Genomic DNA, 21,127 nt, shown 5'->3' with positions numbered 1-21,127 from the left:
AAATTCCTACATAAGAAACTCCATGGTGAAAAAGTATCAGATTTTATAAATTGTTTGTTTGTTTGAGACAGAGTCTCACTCTGTCCCCCAGGCTGGAGTGCAGCGGCATGATCTCAGCTCACTGCAACCTCCACCTCTGGGATTCCAGTGATTCGCTTGCCTCAGCCTCTCGAGTAGCTGGGATTATAGGCACATGCCACCACACCCAGCTAATTTTTCTATTTTTAATAGAGACGGGGTTTCGCCATGTTGGCCAGGCTAGTCTCGACCCACTTACCTCAAATGATCTGCCCACCTTGGCCTCCCAAAGTGCTGGGATTACAGGCATGAGCCAACCTGCCCGGCCCTAGGTTTTATAAATTTTTATATACGTTGCAAATTGCCTCCCATGAGGGCTGTATCAATCTCTGCTCCCACCAGAAATGAGTGAAAGAGCTTGGTTCCACATTGTCTCTCACACAGTACATTCTGAAACTTTTTGGTCTTTGAAATTGTGAGTAAAATAAAACTCAAAGTAATTTTAATTTACATTTCTCTTATTATGATTTTGGTTTCACATCTTTCCACATGTTTAAGAGCCATTTCTATTTTCTAGGAATTGTGAATTCATACCTTCATATCAAAGTAGTCATTTTTTACTGGTCTATTGTGCTTTTATTTATCACATTACAGAAACTTTTTATATACAGGGAAAATGAGTATGTTATCTAGGATATGAGTTACAAATATTTTTTCCAACTTATTTATCTTTTGGTTATGATGGTTCATGTTCTGCCAAAAGAAATTATTTATGTTCTTGTCTTTATTAATCTTTTCTTTAGTTGTCTTCTCAGTTTCATAGTATAGTTTGAAGAGCTTTCCCTACTTTATTTTTTGAGGTTTTCTTAAACTCAAATGTTTTTATTTCATTCCTTTTTAAAAAATTTTTGTGGGTACATAATAGGTGTATATATTTAAGGGGTACATGAAATATTTTGGTACAGCCATGCAATGTGTAATAATCACATCATGAAAAATTGGGTATCCATCCCCTCAAGCATTTATCCTTTGTGTTACAAACAATCCAATTATACTCTTTTGGTTATTTTACAATGTACAACTGAATTATTACTGACTATAGTCCCCTGTTGTGCTATCAAATACTAGATCTTATTCATTCTAAGTATTTTTTTTGTACCCATTAACCATCCTCACCTCCCCTCACTCCCCCTTCCCCACTACCCTTCCCAGCCTCTGGTAACCATCCTTCTATTCTCTATCTCCATGAATTAAATTGTTTTGATTTTTAGATCCCACAAATAAGTGAGAACATGTGATGTTTGTCTTTCTGTTCCTGAATGACTTCACTTAGCATAATGACCTCCAGTTCTGTCCATGTTGTTGCAGCTTTCCCTACTTTGGGTTATAAAAGAATTTTCCATGGATTCACCAGATAATGTTAATATTATTATTATTATTATCATTTTCCTTATTTGTTTATAAATATTTAGCATATTTGGAATTTGTCCTACCATAACATATACAGTATGTTTTCAACATTATGTTAGATGGTCACCCAGTTGTACCAATCCCATTTGTTGAATAGTCTGTCTTTTACTTACTACGTTAACATACAACCTTTATCATATACAAAATTCTCATATGCACTTATGTCTAATTCTGAGGATTTGGCTCCACTGATCAGATTTTTTCTATATATAAGTCAGTACTACACTGTTGTACTTATTGAGGCTTTATTCAATGTATTACTTGCCCCCATTACTTTTTTTTTCAGAAGTAGATAGAGTTCATTTTCTATTATTTGTTCTAACTGCTAGTTTTTGTATCCACACCTTCTTGTCTGTGGTGTTTTGATTGATGTCTGGGGTGTCCAGGAGTCCTATCATACCATCTCCCATTCTCTTATCACTGCTCCATTTAGTTCTTCAGACCTTCCCCTGCAATCACCTTCATGAGATAGTCAATGACTCCATGTTGCTTAAGCCGAAGGTGAACTCCTCAACTGCCGGGAAGAATCTGATACTACTAATCAATAGCTCCGTCAGGGATTCTGGAATACCATGCTTTCCTAGTTTACCTCCTTTCCCAACAGCTGCTCCTTCTCAGTCTGTTTTGCTGTATCCAGCTTCTCCTCCAAACTTCTTAGAGAATGGAGACACCTACACTGAGCCTTCGGACCTCTCTTTGGTCTCCATCCACGTGCTGAGGGAGCTCATCCATGCCTCTTAGCACAGGATCCAATGGCCATGGTCTTGTTGGTGGTGGTTGATTACACTGAATCTTCATTGGCTGGATCAATGCCTGGGTCATGTAGGAATGAAGAAAAAAAGCTTCTTCCTTCACTCTCTGGAGTTCAGCTGAAAATAAACTGACAAAGGCAGATTAATAGGAGAAAAAGTCATATACATGTATTTTAACATGCAAGGGGGAAAATCATGGGAGAGTGATTTCCCAATAACCCAATGGGGTACAGGTGATTATATACTATTCTTCATAGGGGAGGAGAAGATGGGGAATGTAGACAAATTGTTTGAAGTCATAAAAGATTATTAGGAAGAATGAGTGGACCTAGGGGATAGAAATTAACTTGTAAATGATTCTTTTGAAATTTGAACGAGCCCAATAAGCAGGTGTCATCTTTTGAAAAAGTCCATCCAGTTGTGGTTGTATTCCTCAGTCATCTTCTCTGAAATAATGAGATTTCATGGAGCAGGTGGAAGGCAATTGTTTTCTCTTTCATGGGATGCAGCCATAAGGCAGATAAGAGAATAGCAGAGAATAGCCTCTTCCAGCATCTGCTGCCTTTCAAGGGCCTTTAAAATAATCAGCCTACCAGGGTACCGTATTTTGGGGTGACATTCCCTGGTTCCTTTAGCCACATAGCTACTTATTTAATAAATGTTGATGGTACTGGTATAAAAATAGACACACAGATCAATGGAACAAAATAGAGAACCCAAAAATAAAACCCCATACATATAACCAACTGATCTTTGACAAAGTCAACAAAAACATACACTGGGGAAAGGATACCTTATTCAATAAACGGTGCTGATAAAAGTGGATAGCCATATGCAGAAGAATGAAATTTTATATCTCTCATCATATATATATACACTCAAGGTGGATTAACAACTTAAATGTAAGACCTGAAACAAAAAATTCTAAAAGAAAACCTAGGAAAATTCTACCAAACATTGGCCTAGTCAAAGAATTTATGACTAAGATCTCAAAAGCAAATGCAGCAAAAACAAAAATATACAAGCAGGACTAAATTAAACTAAAAACTTCTGCACAACAAAAGAAATAGCCAACAGAGTAAACAGACAACCTACAGAATGGGAGAAAATATTTGCAAACTACGCATCTGACAAAGGACAAGTACCCAGATTCTGCAAGGGAACTCAGACAAGAAAAATGCAAATAACCCCATTAAAAAGCGGGCAAAGGACATGAACAGGCAGTTTTCAAAAGAGAATATACAAATGGCCAACAAAATATGAACAAATGCTCAACATCACTAATCATTAGAGAAACACAAATTAAAACCACAATGAGATACCATCTCACACAATCAGAATGGCTATTATTAAAATGTCAAAAAAACAGCAGATGTTGGTGAGGATGTGGAGAAAAGGGAATGCTTATACACTGTTCATGGGAATGTCAATTAGTACAGCCTCTGTGGAAAGCAGTATGGAGATTTCCCAGAGAACTAAAAATAGAGCTACCATTTGACCCAGCAGTCCCATTACTGGGTACTACCCAAAGGAAAATAGATCATTGTATAAAAAATATACCTGAATGCATGTATTTATCACAACACTATTATTCACAGTAGCAAAGACATGGGATTAACCTAAGTGTCTATCAATGAATGATTGGAGGGGTGTGTGTGTGTGTCTGTATACACATATATACACCATAGAATACTATTCAGCCATTAAAAAGAATGAAATCATGTCTTTTGCTGCAACATAGATAGAACTAGAGGCCATTATCATAAGTGAAATAACCCAGAAAGTCAAATATCACATTTTCTCACTTATAAATGGGAGCTAAATAATGTATACACATGGACATAGAAAGTGGAATAATGGACAGCGGAGACTCAGAAAGATGGAGGGCGGAAGGGGGCCGAGGGCTGAGAAATTACCTGACAAGTACAATGAACTCTACTTGGGTGATGGTTACACTAAGAACCCAGATTTCACCATTATGCAATCTATCAGTGTAACAAATCTGTACTTGTACCCCCTAAATCTATAAATAAATAAATGAATGAATATTTTAAATAACAATAATAAATGCTGAATGAACACATGGAAGCACATTTCTGAACGTTTGAAATAATTCCTAATTCAATGACATGTTTAAAAATAACAAGCAGCTCAATTTGCGTGTAGCATGAGGCACATGAATTAAAGTCATAGGAGATAAGACTGAAAAGCTTGGGTACCCTATTAGTCAGGGTTCTTGAGAGACACAAGACAAATAATTTATTTGTGTATGTATGTATGTATTTATTTATTGTAAGGAATTGGCTCACAAGATAATGGGGGCTGAGAAGTCCCACGATCTGCCCTCTGCAAGCAAGAAACTCAGGAAAGTGTAATTCAGTCTGAGTTCAAAGGCCTGAGAACCAGGGCAACTGATCATGTGAATCCAATTTGAGGGCAAGAGAAGATGACAGCCGATGTCCAACTCAAGCAGTGAGGCAGGGGAAAAGGGAGGCAAATCCGTCCTTCCTCTATTTTTGTTCTATTCAAGCCTTCAACAGATTGGGTGATGCCCAGCTGCATGGAGAATAGCAATCTACTTTATTGAGTCCAATTCAAATGTTAATCTCCTCTGGAAACACCCTCACAGATGACCCCAGAAACAACGTGAATCTGGGCACCCTCAAACCGATACAAAAATAAATATAACAGTAGTCCGGGCTCAGTGACTCATGCCTGTAATCCCAGCACTTTGGGAGGCCGAGGCAGGCAGATCACTTGAGCCCAGGAATTCAAGACCAGCCTGGGTGACACGGCGAAACCCCCTCTCTACAAAAAATATAAAAATTAGTCAAGTGTCATGGCGCACACCTGCAGTCCCAGTTATTCAAGAGGCTGAAGTGGGAGGATCTCTTGAGCCCCGGGAGGTCGAGGTTGCAGTGAGCCATGATCATGCCATGGCACTTCAGCCTGGACGAAAGAGGGAGATGCTGTCTCAAATAACGAAACAAAACAAAACACAACTATAACATAGAGCAATGCAATTTCCCTTTCTCAAACTTTTCTAACAGAGAGAAGCATGTTAATTCTTACTGAGGAAAACCAAGTAATTAATAAAAGGTATTTGGGGGTGTCAGAGCATAGGGATTAGGTATGACTTTACAAATTATAAATTCCTGGGTAAACCAAGCACCTTTTTCCTTGGATACAAATTTTGATTTAAAAATTTTTTTCTTGTTTTTTTTTTCATACTTTTTCTTCCTCTGAACCTATGGACTATATTGAATTAATTTTTTTTTCAAATTATAGATTTCGAGAAGGGGAGTGATTTGGTCCTTTACAGACGGATGAATGAACTTCTGTATCCGAATCTTGCTTCGGTGAATTATTTCTAGTAATAATATGTTGATTGCAAAGCTTTGAATATCTACAAAGACTTTGAAAGCTTGCTTTATTTGACTTTGAAAGGCATTCTTTCTCCCATCCTCCCTTTCTCTCTCTCCTGCCCCCCAAAATCTACAACTTCAGTACTTGTGACAGAAATCTAATTGTAAGCATCCTAATAATAGCATTACAGTCTTTTTTTACAACTTGGGATCAACTCAGACTTTACTAGACTGAAGACTAATCTCAACAGTGGATTGAGTCTGCTCCCATGAGCCAATCTTCCACCCCTCTCTCCTTCATCTTATTTATCTTGCCCTTGCCTTGTTTTGGCATTGGCACATCTTTGAGACTGAGACTCAAACCTCCTATACCTCGTATACCTACACTTCCATTAGTGTCTTTTGATGAGAACTGTATGAGAAAGTTCTGTTGTAAATAGTTGTACTTTATATCCATACATTTTCTTCCTCCTTGACAAATAAATTTGTCTTTCCTCTGTAAATATAATTTTATAACTAATCTTCTCACCTTAGGAGTCCTCCTCAATTCCTTTTTCAGAGAAAAGGGGCATGCCAGTTATCAGTTTCTTTATTTTGAGCTCCACACCCACCCCTTTGCCCTATTTGTGATGCTGGAGCTGGACCCTGTGAACATTTCTCCTTTGCCAGTTGGGCATGAGGTTAATCTTCACCCATAGAGGGCGCTAGAGGGCCAAGCAGGAGATGAAGACATCTTTTCCTGATCTTGTGTGCTTTGCTTCCTTTCAGCTCCTGTGGTACTCTTCTCCTGTACAGGACACCCCGTGGCACTCGCCCCAGAGATCTGAGTGGCATCCCAAGGCCAAGAAAGTTTCCTGACAATTTCTGTGGCACCTCAGTAGGATGTCCATGATGTTTACCAGCAGCCCACTTATCTTAATCAGCTCGGGCTGCTGTAACAAAATAGTACAGCCATGCTGTGAGTTGGGGTTTCAACATACACATTTTGGCAAGATACAATTCAGTCCAGAGCACTGCCACTTCCACAGCTGGCTTCCCAGGGGGTTCGATAACCTATCTCCTGCCCCCAAGCAGTTTCCCAAATTTGTCACAGGAACCCTAGCTGCATTCCCAGAGTTAAGTTACACCCTGGGTATCTTCCTGCCAAGTTTCATTAATACCTCAATGGAGTTCTTATGTGTTAGTTTTGGCTTGAAGGACCCAGTAACCTATTTGCCATCCAATGTCAGTCTTGTGAGGGGCCCAATCTCAAATTTATACCTTCTCATATTCTGTACTCTTAGAAGTTAATGCAGCTATCAGTTAATAATTCTTTACATTAAAATTTCCCTTTTCAAATTACTGCCTGGTTTCTGTCTCCCAAAGGGACCCTGACTGATAAAACAGTTCTTCTCCATCTGGCTCTCTCTTCACTGCCACCACTTCCACAACTTTGATCTAATTAAGCTCCAGAAACTCAGAAAACATTCATAAAAGGAGTTGCATTACATATTTAGACTTGAAAGAAGGCAATGAAAATAGAGTGGAAGAGAACTGCATTGGAGGTATTTTTTAGATGGAATGGGTAGAAATTCATTAATGCCTGGATTTGTAGGTGTTGCTCAGAAATGAAAGAAAGATTGGGGTGGCAGTCACTGAGGCAGGATTTCACAATTCAATTATGTGTGTCCCCTGCCTCCAGAAACAGAGATCACTGAGGAAGGAAGAACTAGGGGACAGAGAAGGTAACAGGAAATAATTGACAGGAGATGAGAAGCCTGGACAAGGAAGGGACTGGAAATAGCAACAATGTAACCACAAACGTCTGGAAAAAAGGAGGTCTAATTTGTGGAGGGGTTGATGCAGGTGTCTGCACTGTGACTGCTAAGAATGTCTCCTCACATCCAAACACATAGGCCTACCTAGGCTCACCCTTCATGTGGGTGTGCATTGATTTCCCCTTTGTACCAAACAGGCAGTCAGCACTAAAAGAAGAACACACTGTATCAACAAATTCCACCTCTTAAGCATTTATTAGATGCCTATTATATGCCATATCTCAGCTTCTCTGGATATAGACCTCACTAATTTTGTGTCCCTGCCCCGAGGGCCTCACAGCCAGGTCTCCTGAGAGCAGAGTGAAGAGGAAGCTCAGTATTTCTCAGGCAGGCTGGCAGGTCGGAAGTGATTGGGGTCTTTGCCACTCCTGCCCCATTCATTGGCAGCCTGATCAGCCAATGTGTCATCCGCATGATGGCCCATGAATTTCTGGAGATCCTCTCTGGCATTGCTGTAATCAAGGCAGGCAAGAAGGAGATTAATCATCAGGCCATTGAGCAACAGCCCACCCTCCCATTCTCCCCGTTCCAAGGGAGGGCTCAGAGAGGGGCCCACAAAGGCCAAGGAAGGAGGGGTGAACACACTGACCCTGCCTGGGCACCGCCCCATTCAGCCAGGCTGGGCACCCCTAGGCTGGATGAACAGCACCCAGAGAGGGAGGGTGAGGAATCACTCACCCCTACCATCCACTCAGACCCTCCCACTGAGCACAGAGGCAGAGAGAGGGCAAGAAGACGAGGGGCCGCAGCCTCTAACTTCTCTACAAGGAGCTCGACTCCCTCCTGACTGTCCGAGGCAGGCAAGCTCTGCTCACCCAGCCCTGGCCTCCCAGGAGCTCCAGTTACCTGATCACTTCTGCGGCCCAGGCACCCCCAGGTCCCCTTTTGGCAGCATCATAGTTCCCCCGAGCATGGAAGTATTTGTCTGCGCCAATGTAATTGGCTTCTTTCATGTCAGAGTACGCTCTCCACATGTCCCGAGCCCCTGGAAAGGAAAGGAAAGGAAAGGAAAGGCAGAACAGACATCAGGAGAACATAAAGACTCCAACAACACCTTAGAGGGGAATGAAAGAAGGACAAATCCTCCACTGACTTCAAGCTTTCAGCCTGTGATCATAGCAGCCTTGGATACCATGGGTTGAGAAGCACATTCCTTTATCCTAGTTGGCTTCTCCAGGTCCCCTGGTGAAGAGCCACTGCCATAGAATGAAGCTGCCTATGATAAGATCCAGGAGTGTATACGAATGAAGTGGTGACATGGAATACTGATGCTGAGAAAGGTGGCAGACACAGAGTACTTCTGCCCTGACTACTAAAGTATATATTCTTGCAAATGGAATACATGTCATTGTGACCTGAGTCCCAGTGACTGCTAGGAGCATACAAGTCCCTAAACACTTTCTCAGTAGGCTGTAGTGATGCTGTGGGTTGCTTGAGAAAGCAATAGAGCAGCGGTGCTCGGCCTTGGTTGCACTTTCTTTTTCTTTTTTATTTTTTTAGACAGAGTCTCACTCTGTCACCCAGGCTGGAGCACACTGGAGCAATGTAACTCACTACAACCTCTGCTTCCCGGTTTCAAGTGATTTTCCTGCTTCAGCCTCCTGAGTAGCTGGGATTACAGGTGCGTACCACCACACCTGGCTGAATTTTCATATTTTTAGTAGACACAGGGTTTCACCATGTTGGCCAGGCTGCTCGGGAACTCATGACCTCAAGCGATTCATCCACCTTGGCCTCCCAAAGTGCTGGAATTACAGGTGTGAGCCTTGGCTGCACTTTCTAATCACCCAGAGAGAAACTGAAAGTCCCAATGCCCAGGCCACACCCCAGGCCAGTTTCTGCAGACTCTGTTGGGGAGTTGCAGGCATGGGTAGTTCAGGTGATGCCAAGGTGTGCCTGAGATTCGTAATGATCAACCTCTAGGAAGTGGTCAGTGATGCATCTACCTGGCAAGAGCTCTGACCTCAAGCACAGCCGGGCTCAAACCTCTGCCCTGCCACCTGCTGACTGGCAGTAAGTCCCTGGGCATTGGCCTCAGCTGCTCTAAGTCTCAGCTTTCTCACCTTCAAAGAGGGGAAGATGCCTGCCTCACAGAGTCATTCTGAAACTAAATGAGAAAATGCTCTGGTCCTTGTGGGGGCTTGATGCACATTAGCTCCCAGCTCTTGTCAAGAAGGCTGGAGAAGGAATGGAAATAGAACAAACCAGGAAGGGAGCCCCTGACAGAGCGAGGCGAAAGAGCCCTGTACATTATGCAACTAGGAAATCGAAGGAGGAAAGAGAAAGAAGACAGAAGGGTCAACAGCCTTAGTCATACTCTTATGCGATTTATGCTGAGGGACATTTTATGCCAATTGCAGGCCTTATTTTGCATCTTCTACTCAAAACAAACAGCTCAGCTGCTCCTGGAAAGGATGACTGTTCTTTCTCTGAGTAACTGACTGACAATAATCCTCGACTCTCTAATCTGTTTAGCAGCTCCCCAGGCACCCGGCACATCCTGCACATTGGGCAGCACAACCTAAGAAAGCGGCTCAAATCTTAAGGAAGCACAGAAATACCCCGTGTGTGTTGTTACTGGATGCCCGGTCCCTTACGGCTCAGGAGATGTGTTTTTGATACACCTTGCAGTGGCTTCTGAAACATGATCCATCCACTGAACACACCCTGAGAAGCTGCACTACGGGGAAAGGAGATATTCCCAGCAGCTCTGAAAGATTCGAGACAGGCAACCCAGCAAACCCTAATTCCTGGCAGGCCTCAGCAGTGCTGACCCTAGCAACTCTGTGGTTCAAAAGCAGCCTTCTGAAAGCATCATTTTCCCCAGTTTATCAGGTCCAGGGTGATGTTTCTCTTCAGAAATCCTGCATACCTTCTGAAGCCTTACCATCAAAAGCCTCGCCAAGGAACGAAAAAAAGCTTTGGCTGCTGACACCCAGGACCAAGGAGCAGAAAACCAGGCCTGTGAGAAGCTTCATGGTGCTGAAATGAAAGGAGAAGTCAGGCAGTCGCCCACAAGACTGGCACAGCTTCCCTTGGGACTTATATTCCCACGAGAGCCTGGTTATTTCCACTGGATCTTATTAGAGTCTTAGTGGCTCATCTAGGAAACCTTGCAGCAGGACCTCACTGAGAGCCAGAAGCCCTCGGTTCTGAACCCATCAGCCCTGAAGCCTGACTGTGTAAGAGGATGCCAACGTGGCATTGATGGAGGAAGGCGGGAGTTACAACCAGACTGTCACTCCCTCAAGTAGCCTATAATTCCCCACAACGCATTTACTGTGTGTTCCCTCTGCCCAGCACAGAACTCAACATGGGATAAACACAAAGCAGGATCATTATTTTTTATTCTTAAAGCCTTTAGCACCTGGTATTCCCAGGTGGTCTCCCATCCAAGTACTACCAGGCCCGACCCTGCTTACCTCTCTAGATCAGAGGAGATAAGACACCTTCAGAATGGTATGGCTGTAGTCCCCAGGATAACTATTTTTTAAAGGAAATGATAATCTTGTTGGGAAAGAGAAAACAGAGTAAGTTTAAAAATCACTCCTTGGTGTGCTCCTCACCTGATCTGTGCTGAAGCCGAGCTGCGGGTCCCTGTCTGCCAGGGAGAGGTGGCTGCTATTTATACTGAGCCTTGCTGGTCTCTTGGGAGGGAAGAAAAGCTGGATGTGGTCCCTGGTGAAAGTCCCTGCAGGTCATTTCCCCTACAAAACGGTCTAAGACAAGTTCCTGGACGCCAGTGGTTTCTTCATCCTGGGTCAGTTATCCTAGTTGTGCAACCTGAGGGAACAAGATGTGCCTGACACCTGTCAGGGCAGGAGACCAGCCCTGCTCCTCAGCATTGAGGGGGCTGAGGCTGCGGAATTGAGAGTGGGAGCCCCATGTTGGCGGCACTTGGGCTGCTGGAAGGTGTGGAGTGAGGGTGGTTTTGAAGCCAGCTCCTGACTGTACCGGTCATTTCATCAGGATGGGCTCTGCTGGGCCACATGGCAGATGCCTCTGAAATGAAGTCCCTCTGAGTTCATATCTAAAGCTTCAAAGCTGACAGACTAGGTCCAGCACAGCGGTTCACTCCTGTAATCCCAATGCTTTTGGGGGCCAAGGCAGGAGGATCACTTGGGGCCAAGAGTTTAAGATCAGTCTGTGCAAAATTGTAAGACCTTGTCTCTACAAAAAATAAAAATAAATGGACCGGGTGTGGTAGTGTGCACCTGCAGTCCCAGCTACTCAAGAGGCTGAAGCAGAAGGATTGCTGGAGATCCAGGAGGTCAAGGCTGCAGTGAGCTATAATCATGCCACTGCACTCCAGCCTGGGTGACAGAGCAAGACCCTGTGTCTAAAACAAAACAAAATAAAACTAGCAGCCTAGCCCTGCCATGTCTCATGTGTGCCCTGGAAGGCTCCTTCCATCCCTCAGTCTAGATATCCCGAGATTTACCTCCTCAGCACAGAAAAGCCCTGCTCAGCTGGCCTAGGAAATTAGGAAATTAGGAAGGAAGGAAGGAAGCGGTCAGTAGCAGAGCCCAGCAGGGCTGAGGCCGGGACATGCAGAGAGGCTGGTGGACACAGCAGCACCTGTGGTTTCTTCTTCTCCAGTCCATTTTCACTTTTATTTTTTCTTTCTTTCCTTCCTTCCTTCATTTTCTTCCTTCCTCTCTCTTTCTCCTTCCTTCTTTCCTCTCTCTCTTTTCCTTCCTTCCTTCCTTCCTCCCTCTCTCTCTTCCTTCCTTCCTTCCTCCCTCTCTCTCTTCCTTCCTTCCTTCCTCCCTCTCTGTCTTCCTCCTTCCTTCCTCTCTCTCTCTTCCTTCCTTCTTTCTCTCCTTTCTTCCTCTTTCCCTCCCTCCCTCCCTTCCCCCTCCCTCCTTCCTTCCTTCTTTTCTTCCTTCCTTCTTCCTTCCTTCTTTTCTTCCTCCCTCCCTTCCTCTCTCGTTCTCCTTCCTCCCTCTCTCTTTCTCCTTCCTTCCTTCCTCTCTCTTCTTTCTCTCTCTTTCTTTCCTCTTTTCTTTTCTTTCTTTCGCACCTGGTATTCCCAGGTGGTCTCCCATCCAAGTACTACCAGGCCTGACCCTGCTTACCTCCCTAGATCAGACGGGATAAGGCACCTTCAGAATGCTATGAATATAGGCCTCAGGATAACCACTTTTTAAAGGAAATGACAATCTTGTTGGGAAAGAGAAAACAGTAAGTTTTAAAAACACTCCTTGGCATACTCCTCACCTGATCTCTCCTCTCCTCTCCTCTCTTCTCCTCTCCTCTCCTCTCCTCTCCTCTCCTCTCCTCTCCTCTCCTCCCCTCCCCTCCCCTCCCCTCCCCTCACTTCCCCTCCCCTCCCCTCCCCTCCCCTCACTTCCTCTCCTCTCCTCTCATCTCCTCTCCTTTCAAGACAGGGTTTTGCTCTGTTGCCTGGGCTGGAGTGCAGTGGTGCAATCATGGCTCACTGCAGCCTCAGCCTCCCAGGTTTAAGTAATCCTTGCATCTCAACCTCCCAAGTAGCTGGGACTACAGGTGTTTGCCAACACGTCTGAGTAATTTTTTAAATTTTTAGTACAGTGGGAGTTTCACCATGTTGCCCAGGCTCGTCTCAAATTCCTAACCTGCAGTCCTCCTGCCTTGGCCTCCCAAAGTGCTGAGATTATAGGCATGAGCTACCATGCCCAGCCAGAAGTTCATATCTGATTGCTTCTATTTTTCAGTGAAGTAGGAAGCAAAGTTGTCAACTGAGAATGAACGAGGAGTTGTGGGAAGTTTCAGGAGAGAAGAGAAGTAGAAAGCGGACATCTAGGAAAGGAAGAATGTGACTGAACTTGAGAAAGGTAGTGGATTGTATGGTAGCTCAAGGTCAATGACGATGAATTTAAAGTGAGACTAGTCATAGCAGTCATGCTTTTTTTCTGATCACATTCAGCTGCCAAGGTTCAGACTTTTAGCAAGTGGCAAATTGAATATCACTGTGCAATAAATGCTTGTTGAATTGCATGAGTGAATACATGCGAAGGTCAAAGGAGGAGGATTTATTTAAAGATGAGGGAGGGTTACAGGGCACAGGGAAAATGTTAACAGAGAGAGTGCCTGAAGGTAAAAAATAGGGCATAACATAGACTTCAACGACCAAGGGCCCACAGGGCCACTGGGGACAAGGTTGCCTAGAGTGTAGCAGGAGCAGGTCTTCCTCTGAGACAGGAAGGAGAGGAGCGATAACAAGGAAGATGCATTTTGAGATGAAGGACAGAGATCCTGAGGGAAACCAGCAGGCCCTTTCCTTTACCAGTCATAGGACTCATCACTCTCCACCTGTTTGCATTTCTGAGTTTGACCCAGAGTGCACAAAACACAGGGATAGGAACCTTGTCAGGCTTATTGATAGATAACTGTTGTCACTTTAACACCAAACACAGCACCTCACCTGTAGCAGGTTCTTAGTCACTTTTATTGATTGAAGGAGTCAATGCATAGTGAAGTAGGAGAAGTCGTCTGCAATAGATTGACAGGTTGAAGGTTAAGAAGAATGGAAAAGCTTTGGAACAATGATGTCATTTAGAGATGAACATGGACATTGGTTTTGTTTTTTTTTTATGTTTGCCTCGCACTAATAACTTTTATTTCACTCAAATTAGAGCAGTAATCTTCCATACATAAGTATATTCCCTGCCCAATAATTCAAAGCAAAAAAATCCACAATGATTAGTAAAGAAAAATATAAGAATTAACAGACCCTTTAAATTTGTTTTAAATATTAAAGGATTTAAAAAGTGTTTAAAGTTTGTAATTCCTAGTAGGAAAACATTATCTGAATGAATGCCCTAATGGCAAACCACTGTAAAATGCTTCAGCTGCATTTGGGGGAGAGGGGTAGGGATTATCTTCAAAGCACCCCAGCTCTCTTGATGAGAAGGTCAGAGGTACATTGGTTTGTATTATTGTGACATCCATAAGGTGATCTAGGTTGCTTTTCCTTCAGCAGGGCTTTATTTATCAGAAGGTCATTATGCTTGACCTCCAAATTTGGCTGATAATTTACTGATGAGATTCATAACCTTTGGGTTGCTCTGGTATTTTGACATATTTGCTGGATTCTGAGCCACATCCTGGAAGGCCACAATAACTTCTGGATCCTGCATGGCTGCAGTAGCCTCCGGATCACTAAGAATTTCATTGAGTCCAGGCATTCTGGCCATTCCAGGCATGCCCCCTCCCATTCCAGGCATTCCTCTGGGAAAATTACCAGGCATTCCCCCAGGAAAGCCACCTGGAAAAGAGCCACACTGAGCTCCTGACTGTCATCTGGCTTCTTCCTCCCTCTGGGCTCTCATGCTCTTCTCGAGCCTTCTTAACTCGTTCTATTCTTTCTTTGATCTCTCGCTCTTCACGTTTTTGCTCATACTTTCTCTGATGTTCTGCAATTTTCTGTGCCCTAGGTTGAACTTCTTTCAGCATTGCACTAGCATCTTCATCATAATCCAATTTACAGGCAAGAGCAAGATCATGGGCTGCTTCTTCCCAGTGGCCTAGAAGTCTGTGTGCTTTCCCCCGCCACTTGTAAGGCTGAGCTGAATCAGGATTTATTTCAATGGCTCTGTCACAGTCTTGAATGGCAGCATTTGGCTTCTGTAATTTGACAAAGACACTGGCCCTCTTGGCATACAAAATGGCCAAGCGACGATTCAGCTTGATGGCATCTGTGAATAAGTCAATGGCTTTCTGGAGTTCACCATCATTTAGGGCTTCAATAGCAGCCACTTTTTTATCATTTGCCTGATCCATCATCTCCTCCGTTATCTCCGCATTTTCGTCTCCCATTTCTTGAGGAGCATCAGTGTCTGGTTCAATCACACCTTCTTTATCAATTTCTAGATCACTTCCCTCACTTGATGGTTCGTCTGCCTTCAAGTCTTCCTCCACCTTCTTAGTATCAGGTTTTTCTTCCTTGGTATTTTCTTCTGATTTAGCTTTCTGAGTAGCAGGTGGTACTTTACCTCCCATGCTCTCCACCCACTCCCTCAGGAAGCGCATTTCCTCGGTGTGCAGAACGCTCGGATCCTGCTTACACATTTTCACAAAGGCCCGAAGCTCGTTCACTTTGCGGGGGTCCGTGGTAGGGAGGTGATGGGTGAAGCTGGGGGGGTGCGGCCCAGTTCCAGGCCCAGGCACTGGCTCGGCGTGACTGCGCAGAAGGGAGCGGCTGCCACGAGTGAACATGGACATTGTTAATATGCAATAAAGTCTCAGCCTACTTGAAATGTTTACATTAATTGTCAAAAAACATATTCAGAAGGCAAATCCTTATCATCTCTCCGCAGCTCCCAGAGAGATGTTATTAGGCATCATCTTCCGGGTTATGATGGCTTCTTAACTGGCTTCCACATTTCCCTCTTTGCTGCCAACTAATCTCTTTTCGATATAGCAGCCAGACTGTTACAACACAAGACAACTTCTATCACTCTCCATTCAAAACTCTCCAGAGGATTCCACTTCCACTCATAGTTGAAGTCAAAGCCCTTACAATGGTTTTCAAACTTTACTCAAACTGTCCTAGCTCCTTCCTTCATACCTCATCATCCAATTCTCTTCTCTTGCTCATTTTGCTCCGGCCACATTGGTCTCCAAACCCCCAGGCACGTCTTACCCTAGAAGCCTTGGATTAGCTGTTCCTTTCCTCTGGAACATTCTTTTCCCAGATATTTGCATATCAGGGCTTTGAGGGGGCTTGATCCGGGAATGCAGGATACTGGAAGTTTCAACAATATAATTATTGTCAATGAGAGTATTGGCAGTGAATGTGTTGGAAAGAGGGCTGTAAATGAACGTGAAAATTTTCCATGAACATGGGAGAGGACTGGAGAGTTTTGTCAACAAATACAATAAAGAGATACTTTGTCTCCAAACATCACTAAGAAGAATGTCTACATGGAAGCTTCTAGTGGGTATTTCTAGGCTGGGCACTGTGGCTCATACCTGTAATCCCAACACTTTTGGGAGCGCAGGCGGAGGATGGGTTAAGGTCAGGAGTTTGAGACCAGCCCGAGCTGGTCATCTTTTATAGAGTCACAGCCAGTCCCTTCTTTCTAACATGTACACCACATCTCCTAGGCACGACTGTCTTTTACTCATTAAGAAAAAACTCTGCCTCCAAACTCCTATCAGATGGAGAAGCTGCAGAGAAGATAAATGGCTCATTCAAGGACCAGAACCCAGGACACTCATGATACCTTGGCCAGTGCTCTTTCTTCTCCACCTCCTTGCCTCCATCCCTTAACAAATGTTCTTTTCTGGGAACTTGGACACCCCTTGAAAAGATGAGGAGTGATTTATGGTAATTCCAGGTTGGATTATTTGGTTTGGGAGAATGCCATTGGTCACAGCAATCTCAGCTCCTGGCAGCAGAAACCTGAACTTTGTCTCCATTCCATTTTGCCATGCTTATCTCTAACAGAAGGTCCTGTTATGAAACACCAGAATACCTTCCCAGTAGAGGTTGTGACACTGAGTTCCCATCACAGATCCTAAAACCCAGCCACCTAGACTTGGAGGCAGTGTGGCTGGAAGTTAAGAGCCAAGCCCTGGTTTCAGACAGACCTGGTATGACCTTGCCTCTGCCATATACTGATATTGTGGAAGAGCACTTAATGACCTGGAGAAGTGTAGACAATCTCTTAAGAGAAAGAGTGCAATAGACTATGATCCCATTTTTGTTCAGAGACATGTTCCCATGGTGAAACACAACCTAGGAAGTTTTACATCTGTGTTTCTAGGTAGTGGCAACAGCTTGTGTTATTCTAGGTTTTTAGAATTTTTTACAATGACATGTCCATTCATTTATTGATTCATCATCAGTCATTATCCATTCACTCATTGAGTGCCTTCTATGCAGCAGATACTACAATAGATACTGGGCATACAATGAGGAGAGATGGTGGCTAACCAGGTCTAGGCTGTGCCTCCATGAAAAAGAGACTTATAATTGGGGGAAAATGATTATACATATGTAGACATAAAGCTTATAATAAATCAGTAAGATTCCAATAAATAAACAGGAAAAAATATGTGTACAAAAAGTATAATGAAAGAAAAGAGAAAGCAAGGGGTATCACTAATCATTCTAAGATCGTTTCTCCTTAAGAACAACAGTCCCCAGGTACTAATATCATTGCTCATTCCTACCCTCTCTTATTAAAATAAATAAAATAAGAAATGGCTCAGCTGTCAAAAGGTCTCCTGCCACTTTACAGAAGTAAAGCCAGGCCATGGGCTATCGATTACCAGGAGGGCAGGAGAAAAGATTCCCTCCTGTTTCTTCCACTTAGCAAGTAAATCACCAGGAACACAAAAGGACCAACTATTTAATTGAGGGGTGGACTCTTTTTCTTTTTTTTTTTTTTTTTTTTGAGATGGCGTCTTGCTCTGTCGCCCAGGCTGTAGTGCAGTGGCACGATCTTGGCTCACTGCAAGCTCCACCTCCTGGGTTCACGCCATTCTCCTGCCTCAGCCTCCTGAGTAGCTGGGACTACAGGCACCCGCCACCATGCCCGGCTAATTTTTTTGTATTTTTAGTAGAGACGGGGTTTCACCATGTTAGCCGGGATGGTCTTGATCTCCTGACCTCATGATCCACCCGCCTCAGCCTCCCAAAGGGCTGGGATTACAGACGTGAGCCCCCGCGCCCGGCTGAGGGGTGGACTCTTAATTGTGTTTGCTGTGTGTCCCTTCTCACAAAGCCCACAACCTCTCATGGAGAGAGAACCCTTTCCTCCTGGCTCGGAGTTTCCAAGTTGCATTCTCTAGGCACCAGAATCCAAACCTGTCTGCATTGAGTTCTGCGTCTCTTCCCCTATAGGTTGTTGGCTGAGGCTCATGCCTCTCTGAAGCCTGCTGGCCTCTAAATGATGACTGAATCAGGTCATGAAAGACTCGCAGCGGGGACATGTTGGGATTTGGTCACCAGCCCACTGTCAGCAACAGCAAGAGCTGCTCTCAGAGTCTGGAACTGGTATTGCCAAAAGACAACAGAACTCTGCATTCTGTTTAAAAATATTTCACTTTATTCCTTTTCGAACATTTGCAAAAGGGAGTAATAAATTATAGGTTGGTGGATCACCTGAGGTCAGGAGTTCGAGACAAGCCTGGCCAACATGGTGAAACCCTGTCTCCACTAAAAATACAAAACATCAGCTGGGCGTTGTGGCAGGCGCCTGTAATCCCAGCTACTCGGGAGGCTGAGGCAGGAAAATCGCTTGAACCTGGGAGGTGGAGGTTGCAGTGAGCCGAGATCATGCCACTGCACTCCAACCTGGGCAACAACAGTGAAACTCCATCTGAAAGAAAAAAAAAAAAAAAGACATCTCAAAACCCCAAATCTCTTATGAAATTGTATAGTATTTATGAAACTAAGAACTGATTTGAGAAGGGGAAAATTGGTCTTAAAATTCCAATAATTTTTCTTAAATTTCGTTTCAATTTCAAGTCATTTATAGGTATGTCTTAGGATCATCATTAAACCTTCTGTACCAGTTAGGCTATTCAAATATCTACATCTTTAAACATGTATAGCAATTTTGAAAAATAGAGAAGTTTTTCAGTTTAGGTGAACAATGAAATATTTTGTCAAAAAGACTCCTTTTCCGTTTACGTTCATTGTCAGGAAAATCCAATGTAGGAAATTTACTGCTTATGATTGAACAACATCAAATTTGTGGATTTATCAGAGAGCCTGTCTCAATCTGATTAGTTAGCAAAATAGGGAGTCCTGTTTCGTTCTCCTAAACATTTTGTAACTCCCTGATTTCTCTTGCCTTCAGAGAGGTATGATTTACAACACAGTGGTTCAATAAACAAAAAGCCCTTTCAGGTCCAAGTGATTTGCCTTCCAATTTCCCATTAATTAAAGATGATTCTCTGCCTAAATGGAGACACAGGTCTCGTCTCTTGACACATAGTCTTTTTCCATAACCCCAGTAGTGTATCTTCCTGGTCAGACCTGCTGGGTGGGCACACTTCCCAGAGACAGGACCCTCCACCTCTCTGGAGCCCCCAACCTTATTTGGGAGCTCAGGCTCACTATATTTATGCCCAGGTATGGGGAGCTCACAGTCAGGAGACCTAAGCCCAGCAGATCTTACAAGGGGAAGAGGGGTACATACCACTCATAGACAGACTGAGGATAAGGATGACTTGAGCCCCTGCTTGGCATACCTTTCCTTTTTGGCACATAGATGTGTTCACCTCCAGGCCTGGCACAACTGGGAAAGGCCTGGAATCACTAGGCATTAGGATCAGCTAAAGGTTTCAGAGTCAAGGAAGTATTGAGCTTATGGCCTCCTGTAGTCCAGCTGGCTATAACATGTCCCAGATCTGTTCCCTAACTTCCACCAGGACTGCCCATTTCCCCAACTGTAATGTGGGATTTTTTTTTTTTTTTTGAGACAGAGTCTCACTCTGTCGCCCAGGCTGGAGTGCAGTGGCGCGATCTAGGCTCACTGCAAGTTCCGCCTCCTGGGTTCACACCATTCTCCTGCCTCGGCCTCCCAAGTAACTGGGACTGCAGGCGCCCGCCATGACGCCCGGCTAATTTTTTTGTATTTTTAGTAGAGACGGGGTTTCACCATGTTAGCCAGGATGGTCTCGATCTCCAGAACTCATGATCCACCCGCCTCGGCCTCCCAAAGTGCTGGGATCACAGGCGTGAGCCACTGTGCCCGGCCTAATGTGGGATTCTTTAGACTGGTGGGGAGTCATTAGGGAAGGAAATGCTTTGTGTTTGCTCAGACATTCATTCCAACCCGATCCCATCTCCAATGAGAGACTTGTAAGCTCCAAATCCTGACTTTCCTTAATGCCTCAGGTGCGACGCCCTATCTGCCTCTCTACTAGCACTCCCGCTTTGCTGCCTCAAGATGCTTCCCTCCCATTGATGATGTGTGGGTATTTCTGTTGTTGTTTTTTCATGTCTTTTTCCATCTTTTTTTCTTTTTCTTTTTGTTTTTTTGGAGACAGGGTCTCACTCTGTCACCCAGGCTGGAGTGCAGTGGTGCAGTCTCAGCTCACGGCAGCCTCGATCTCCCAGGCTCAAGCAATCCTCCCACCTCAGCCTCTTGAGTAGCTGGGGCTACAGAAGCACACCACAACACCCGGTTAATTTTTATAATTTTTGTAGAGATGGGGTTTCACCGTGTTGGCCAGGCTAATCTCAAACTTCTGGGCTCAAGTGACCCACCCACCTTGGCCTCCCAAAGTGCTGGCATTACAGGCGTTAGCCACCGCTCCCGGCCCACTTAAAAATTTTAATTTAATTTGATTTTTATTATTTTTTTTGCAGCCCACAACAAGATGTCTTCATTTTTCTTTTAAATTATTATTATTATTTCTTGGAGACAGGGTCTTGCTCTGTTGCTCAGGCTGGAGTGCAGTGGCGGGATTGTAGCTCATTGCAGCCTCTAACTCTTGGGCTCCAGTGATCCTCCCACCTCAGACTCTCAAGTAGTTAGGACCACAGGCATGAGCCACCACGCCTGCCCCAATATACATATATATATATATATACATATATAAATATATATATATTCCAGATTTTTGGCTTTCTCTTCTCCTTGAAATATTTTTAATAAGATTTCTGAGCTGGGCATGGTGGCTCATGTCTGTACTTGCATCACTTTGGGAGGCCAAGGCAGGAGAATCACTTGAGCCCAGGAGTTCAAGACCAGCCTTGGCA

The 21,127-nt window shown here is 44.0% G+C and overlaps 2 protein-coding genes and 1 pseudogene across 5 annotated transcripts; all 3 read right to left on the bottom strand.

Annotated features, from left to right (window-relative positions):
* Positions 1 to 631: 631 nt before the first annotated feature.
* Positions 632 to 19,677, bottom strand: LOC129484354 (serum amyloid A-1 protein). Of its 4 annotated transcripts, none has more exons than XM_055282223.1 (4): positions 10,989 to 11,052; positions 10,310 to 10,404; positions 8,269 to 8,407; positions 632 to 2,368 (listed from the first exon to the last, which is right to left on the bottom strand). In XM_055282223.1, exons 2-4 carry the CDS (start codon positions 10,398 to 10,400, stop codon positions 2,143 to 2,145), a joined length of 456 nt encoding a protein of 151 aa, XP_055138198.1. In that variant the 5' UTR covers positions 10,401 to 10,404; positions 10,989 to 11,052; the 3' UTR covers positions 632 to 2,142. The 4 variants fall into 4 exon arrangements, with proteins under 4 accessions (XP_055138198.1, XP_055138200.1, XP_063497129.1 ...); XM_055282225.1 differs by having other exon boundaries at positions 632 to 2,357; XM_063641059.1 differs by lacking the exons at positions 632 to 2,368; positions 10,310 to 10,404; positions 10,989 to 11,052 and adding exons at positions 7,607 to 7,874; positions 19,560 to 19,677.
* On the bottom strand, positions 10,778 to 10,895 carry LOC129485627 (uncharacterized; annotated as a pseudogene).
* Positions 14,384 to 15,627, bottom strand: LOC129485256 (hsc70-interacting protein-like). Its single transcript, XM_055284642.2, is given in 2 exon segments — positions 14,384 to 14,733; positions 14,735 to 15,627. Coding segments are annotated over 2 exon segments (1,218 nt in total). The 3' UTR covers positions 14,384 to 14,408.
* Positions 19,678 to 21,127: the final 1,450 nt, after the last annotated feature.

The sequence above is a fragment of the Symphalangus syndactylus genome, chromosome 6 (assembly GCF_028878055.3).
Source record: "Symphalangus syndactylus isolate Jambi chromosome 6, NHGRI_mSymSyn1-v2.1_pri, whole genome shotgun sequence".
Lineage (NCBI taxonomy): Eukaryota > Metazoa > Chordata > Mammalia > Primates > Hylobatidae > Symphalangus > Symphalangus syndactylus.
The sequence above is the reverse complement of the archived record's forward strand: the minus strand, read 5'-3'. Positions and strand labels throughout refer to the sequence as shown.

What these genes read in the sequence shown, in the direction of transcription:
- LOC129484354 (XM_055282223.1), bottom strand. Translation starts at nt 10,400, where the DNA reads ATGAAGCTTCTCACAGGCCTGGTTTTCTGCTCCTTGGTCCTGGGTGTC. An exon ending in CCTTGGCGAGGCTTTTGATG is followed by an intron (nt 8,408 to 10,309) that starts GTAAGGCTTCAG and finishes TTTCCTTTCCAG; the next exon opens with GGGCTCGGGACATGTGGAGA. An exon ending in TGGGCCGCAGAAGTGATCAG is followed by an intron (nt 2,369 to 8,268) that starts GTAACTGGAGCT and finishes TGCCTTTGTCAG; the next exon opens with TTTATTTTCAGCTGAACTCC.